This window comes from Benincasa hispida, chromosome 9, assembly GCF_027475165.1.
Source record: "Benincasa hispida cultivar pf3 chromosome 9, pf3_genome.v1.1, whole genome shotgun sequence".
NCBI classification, from domain to species: Eukaryota; Viridiplantae; Streptophyta; class Magnoliopsida; order Cucurbitales; family Cucurbitaceae; genus Benincasa; species Benincasa hispida.
The window spans coordinates 94060223-94067264 of NC_143486.1; the positions used below are offsets into that span (position 1 = coordinate 94060223).

At 34.6% G+C, this 7042-nt stretch overlaps 1 protein-coding gene across 1 annotated transcript; it reads right to left on the bottom strand.

Annotated features, from left to right (window-relative positions):
- Positions 1 to 2521: 2521 nt before the first annotated feature.
- On the bottom strand, positions 2522 to 3889 carry LOC120084970 (uncharacterized). The gene is made up of 3 exons (XM_090317268.1): positions 3210 to 3889; positions 2721 to 2788; positions 2522 to 2592 (listed from the first exon to the last, which is right to left on the bottom strand). The coding sequence occupies exons 1-3, from the start codon at positions 3887 to 3889 to the stop codon at positions 2522 to 2524; spliced, it is 819 nt and encodes a 272-aa protein (XP_090173394.1).
- Positions 3890 to 7042: the final 3153 nt, after the last annotated feature.

Genomic DNA, 7042 nt, shown 5'->3' on the forward strand with positions numbered 1-7042 from the left:
TTTTGACCTAAGGGTGAAGAGATATATTTATAAAATAAATCGAAGTGTTTCCCTGTGTTTGAGCCCAAGAAGATGCCCGCGTGGACAACATGGGTAGTGCCACTCCAATCGGAGCATTGCAATTCTATTGGCAGCATTGCAACCTACCCTACACACCAACATTATGTCTTCTGGCGTCAGGCAAATGTTGGACCTAAGCAAGGGATGTGCGTTGCGATGTTGAAGTAAGGGAATTTTGGTCTTTTTAACTCCTTTGAAGCCCGAATGCTCAAATCAACTCCATTTTTCTTCAGATTAATCCCGTTTAGCTTAAAATACTTGGTTCTACCTCTTGATTGCTCGGTACCTACAAAATAGGGCAATAAACACATAAAATCCAATAACAAGCCTGAATTAAGCTAGGAATAATAGCTTTTTTTGAGAGCTATCAATGATCCACCTATAGGTCTCTACATACATGTTTATACAATGTTTACAAACTACGAGAATATAGAGATTTAAGACACCAATCCTGACAATCTCCTACTTGTCCTAAAGCTTAGGGAGCCAAATGTACAATACAAATAAAGTACAAAATACATTAAACTAGGACATACACTATACTTCTGTAATATCTCCCATTTTCCCTAGACAATATGCCGCATGTCCTGTAGACCTAAACTTTCTAGATGACCCTCAAACACTGTAGCCATGAGAGCCTTGTAAACGGATTAACAACATTGTGCTCCGAAGCGATCTTCATGAAAATCACGCCACCTCAATGCAAAATCTCCTGAATCAAGTGATATTTCCGCTCAATGTGTTTGCCTCTTTGATGACTCCTAGGTTCCTTAGAACTTGCCATCACACCACTGTTATCACAATAAAGTGTGATGGGCAAAGACATGACTCCTAGGTTCCTTAGAAGTTGTTCCAAATATGCTTTTGCCCATCACACTTTATTATGATTGTGGAAAATTCTAAGAAACCCAGGAGTCATTGAAGAGGAAAACACATAGAGCGAAAATGTCACTTGATTCGGGAGATTGTGCATCGAGGTGATGTGATTGTCATGAAGATTGCTTCGGAGCATCGTTGCTGATCTGTTTACAAAGGTTCTCACAGCTAAAGTGTTCGAGGGTCATCTAAAAAGTCTAGTTCTACGGGACATGCAACATATTGTCTAGGGCAAGTGGGAGATGTTATTGGGGGTTGCCTAGAAATATTGCCAATACATTGGCATCTATCACCAGATTTAACAAAAGTATAACAGTCTTTAAAAAGTGAAGGCATTTAAAACCTGATTGAAGTATCTTAGCTGCAGTTTTAGTTGGTCCAAAATGACCTCTATAAGGTGACGAATGACAAGAGTTCAAAATACTTACAACTTCCTCCTTGTGGACATATTTTCTTATGAGACCATCTGCATGCACATTGTGAAGAAGAGGATCCTCCCAATGATAAGATTTGATTTTGTGTAAAACCTCTTCATTTGCTGAGTGGTTTGATCAGAAGGCAACACCTTACCTGTAAGATAATTAACAATGTCAACAAACCAAGGTAACTTGCCCTCTACCTGATATAGACATTCATCAGGGAAGGTCTCAACAATAGATGAGCTAGGTTTTCCATTCTCAAACTCAAGCCTAGATAGTGGTCTACAACCACATTTTCACATCCTTTCCTATCCTTGATGGCATAGTCAAATTCCTACAAAAGCAAAACTCATCTCATAAATCTAGGTTTGGACTATTTCTTAGCAAACAAATCATTCCAAAGCTACATGGTCAGTATGAACAGTTAACTTATAACCAAGTAAGTAGGGCCTAAACTTATCAAAAGCAAACACAACAACTCTTTTTCAGTAGTAGTATAATTCTATTGAGTATTATCAAAAGTTTTACTAGCATAGTATATCATCCTAAAAATTTTATCCTTACGTTGGCCTAAGACAACACCTAATGCATAATTTCAAAAGGTTCAGACCACATAGGTGCAACAATGATAAGGGAAAAATCAATTTCTCTTTAAAAAATGTAAAAGTTTTTGAACATGCATCATTAAAAACAAATTTAGCATTTTAATCTAGTAAGTTACTCAAGGTTTTAGCAATTTTTTAAAAATTGATAAATCTCCTATAAAACCTTGCATGTCCTAGAAAGCTCCTAACTCCTTTCACATCTATAGAAGGTGAAAATTGTTCAATTGCAGAAAATTTTGCTTTGTCCACCTCTAAACCATTCTGAGATACTTTATGCCCCAAAACAATGTCTTTCTTTACCATGAAATAACACTTTTCCCAATTCAGTATAAGACTGGCTTCTAGACATCTCGGTAAAATAAGAGTAAGATTAGCAAGGCAAGAATCAAAAGAAGATTCAAAAACAGAAAAGTCATCTATAAACACTTCCATAATCTCCTCTATCGACCTCTAAAAAATTTCCATCACACACCTCTAAAAAGTGGTAGGTGCATTACATAGACCAAAGGACATTCTCCTATAAGCAAATATCCCATATGGATAAGTGAAGGTAGTCTTCTTCTAATCCTTAGGAGCAATGGCAATCTGATTATACCCTGAATATCCATCTAAGAAGTAATAGTAAGAATAACCTACAAGCCTATCAAGTATTTGATCAATAAAAGAAAGTGAAAATGATATTTTCTAGTAGCCTTATTTAACTTCCTATAATCGATACAAGCACGCCATTCTGTCAGTAATCTAGTGGATATTAATTCACCTCTATCATTCTTAGCCACCGACATACCACATTTCTTAGGGACAACCTGCACATGACTCACCCAAGAACTGTTAGAAATAACATAAATAATCCTTGCATTCAAAAGTTTCAACACTTCCTTTTTAACCACATCATTCATAGTGGGGTTTAATCTCTTTTGATGTTCTACTAAAGGAGTAAAGGAATCTTCCATTAATATTCTATGTGTACTGATTGATGGACTAATCCCCTTAAAGTCCTCAATAAACCAACCAATAGAAAATTTATTTAGCATTCTCAATAATTTCTCTTCTTCACATTCATTTAGATCAGCATAAATAATAATAAGAAAGAAAGAAGAATCACCCAAGAATGCATATTTAAGATGAGTAGGCATTGTCTTAACTCCATAACAGGTTTCTCTACCTCACTCATAGCATACAAAGGCTCAAGAGGTATGAGTTTAAACATTTTTTACAAACTAGTAGACTATCTAACCATTTAACATACAGAGCAATGTCATCCAACCATGTATCGACATCATCACGACCAAAATCTAAAATGTTATGTCCTAAATATTCTCTAACAAGTAAGACATTAGCATGCTCCTCAACAATTCTATCAATCATATCTATCATATTGTAAGAAGTGACCTCATCATGATGTTTCAATGACCTATAGATATTAAATGCCACTTTTTTATCATTCACCCTCAGAGTTAATTCACCTTTTTGGACATCAATCAAAGCTCTTCTAGTGGCTAAGACTGGATGGCCCAAAATTATAGGAATTTCAAAGTCCTCCTCTATGTCTGGCACCATGAAGTCTGCAAGAAAAATAAACTTGTCAACCTTGACTAAAACATCTTGAACAATACCTCGAGGATATGTCAAAGATCTGTCAGCTAGCTGCAAAGAAATCGTAGTGGATTGCACTTCTCCAACATCAAGCTTCCTGAAAATAGGTAAAGGCATCAAATTAATGGAAGCACCTAAACCACACAAAACTCTAGCAACACTCAATGAACCAATAGTGCAAGGGAAAGTAAAACTCCTTGGATCCTTGAGCTTTTGTGGTAACTTTTTCTGCAGCACAACACTGCACTCTTCTGTCAGACTAATCATTTCATATTTCTTAAACTTATTCTTCTTTGACAAAATATCTTTCATGAATTTTGCATAATTAGACATTTTTTCTAAAGCTACTAAAATGGAATATTGATATGCAACTTCTTAAAAATCTATAGAAACTTAGAAAATTGTTCATCTAAATTATTTTTAATAATAAACGAAATTACTACTTTGGAACTCTTACCTTTGAATACCAAATCTTATGTATATGATTTTTTTAATTCTATATACAGGAAAATAAAATCCCTCAATCTTCAAATTAGGCTCCACCATAATGGAAACCTTGGCATTCTCAGGGATGAGATTCCAGAAGGAATGGGCTTTGACTATTTGTGATTTTAGAGAGAAGAGTTAATTGAGAGAGGAGAGGAAGATCAAACAGAAAATTACAGAGAGCACTTCTGTTTGATTTTCTCAGGAAAAAGAAGAAGGAAGACCAGTCATCCACTCCTACACATTCTGGAGAGAGTAATGGGGAGGGAGTTAAAACTACCTCCGTAAAATATTTAATTATTAGAAATATAATCTATAAAATTAATTTTAATAATAAACTTTAATATGTATATGATAACTACTTTATCATATAATATATATGCTAAATTATATTTTATATCAAATTTAATATATAACCTATAATTCAATATTATATCCAATACAATATAACCTATGGTTTAATTCTCTCAACAACGATATTTAATATAAATCCAATTTATATTAAATTTAATTATATGAATCCAATTCACATAATTAATATTTGAATCATATTCAATTGTTAGATTTCCCTCAAATAAATACTTAATATTATAATATATCAGATACATTAGATTAATTATATTATATATAATTAATATTTAATTAATTATATCATATATAATTAATTCTCTCAAGTAATTTGAACAATTCAAATTAATTCAAAAAAAGATTCTCATAAAATCCCATTAAGCTACCGCGAGGACCTCATGAACCTGTAGCATGAAGCTCCAACGGTACGTGAATAATTACTTGAACTCTTTAATTAAATTATTCACCATTTGTTAACAATCAGACACTCCATTAAAGACTGACAGCTGCACTGTCCACACTACAGATATATTTCTATGTCAATTGGATATAACTAATCAACAATATAATGGCCCTTCACAAATTACTCGTAAGTACAGCTAGGCCAAAAATACCGTTTTTCCCCTACAATTACATCTAATTCCTTAAGTACCACTGATCCCTATAATGAACAATAAATCATAGTCCAACTCTCTCTCGGGCCAGGAGAGGGTGTGGCGCCACATAAGCTTCGGAATTGGCCCTTAAGGGAGCAATTTATATACTTGCACTGCCTTGGGGAAGGAGTGAATTTCTTTTTGTGTAGTTGTGTTTCTAGCTCCCCAATTAGACGAATCCCTAAAATGGTAGGCTTGTTGAGTTAGCAATTTGACAACTCTCACTATACAAATCAAAGGACTGCCTTCTTAGGCTGGAATTCATAACTCACTCAGGATTCGGGTCATGTTACCTATGATCGTCCTAGTGAAATGTAAGTCTCTATTATGATCGGTGTTATATAATGAGACTAAACATTTCATGGTCCGATCTTATACAAACTCCTTTGTATAGAATATCACTGTTCACAAGTCTCCATATGAATGATCAGGATCAAATCATAGTACCACTTTACAACAATTGTAACATCTACAAAGTATGTCATACCAGGATAAGGTATCCAACCTTATGCATTTACTACAGACCATTTAGATTATCACTTAAAAATGATCCACCCGTATGTCTCTACATACATGTTTAAGCTATAAGCTAACCTTGGATATTAATTTATTGGTTTGTGATTAATGCAACTAATTTTGAAATAAAGCATTATATATTTTATTACATAAATAAAATATTTGTACAATGCAATTACAAACTATAGAACCCTACGAGATTTAAGGCATCAACCCCAACAATGTCCCATTTGACCTAAAGCTAGTGAGGTGTACAATGTAAAAGTCAAATTAAAATACAAAGTACACAAAACAATAATATGCGCCTAGTACAAATCTTCCAATTGCCTTAGTCTAAACATGGCTTGTCCTATAGACCCATACTTTGTAAGTGACCTTCAAACACCTTAGCCGTGAGGACCTTTGTAAATGTATCAACAACATTGTGCTTTGAAGCTATCTACGTGACGATCACGTCCCCTCAATGCACAATCTTGTATGAGATGATACTTCCACTCAATATGTTTCCCGCGCTTGTGACTCCTAGGCTCTTGGAAATTAGCCACAACACTATTATTATCAGAATAAAGTGTGACGGACTTTGACATGTCTGGAATGACTTCCAGATTAATCAAGAATTTCCTGAGCCAAATTGCTTCCTTAACAGCTTCACAAGTCGCTAAATACTCAGCCTTCATGGTGGAGTCAGCAATGCACCTTGCTTGGTGCTCCTCTAGACTACTACTCTTTCGTTAAGAGTAACATTGATCCTGATGTGAATTTGCTAAAATCTTTATTAGTCTGAAAATCAGAGTTCGTGAATTCTGTAAGGATTAGATCCTTAGAACCATACACGAGCATGTAGTCCTTCGTTCTCCCTAGATACTTGAGGATATTCTTAATGGCGGTCCAATGATCATATCCTAGATTAGACTGATATCTATTGACTATCCTCATTACATAGCAAATGTCAGGTCTAGTACATAATGTCGCATACATTAGACTGCCAACAACTGATGTATAAGGAATCCATCTCATTTCTTCAACTTCTTGAGGTGTCTTAAGATAATATTCTTTAGACAATATTATTGCATGCCTGAAAGGTAGTAAGCCTTTTTTTTAGTTCTGCATCGAATACTTGATAAACATTTTGTCAATGTATAATGCTTGAGATAGAGCTAGCTTTTTGTTTTTTCAATCTCTAAAGATCTGAATTCCTAGAACAAATTGAGCCTCTCCCAAATCTTTCATTTGGAATTGAGTCGCTAGCCAATTCTTAACTTCAGTCAGTAGGTCCACATTATTCCCAATGATTAGGATATCGTCTACATGTAACACTAGGAAAGCTATTGAACTATTGATGATCCTCTTGTATACACAAGGCTCATCAATATTTTGATCAAAGCCATAAGATTTAATCGCAGTATCAAACCTTATGTTCCAAGATCGAGAAGCTCGCTTCAGTTCATAAATGAATCGATTAAGTCTACAATCCTTTTGC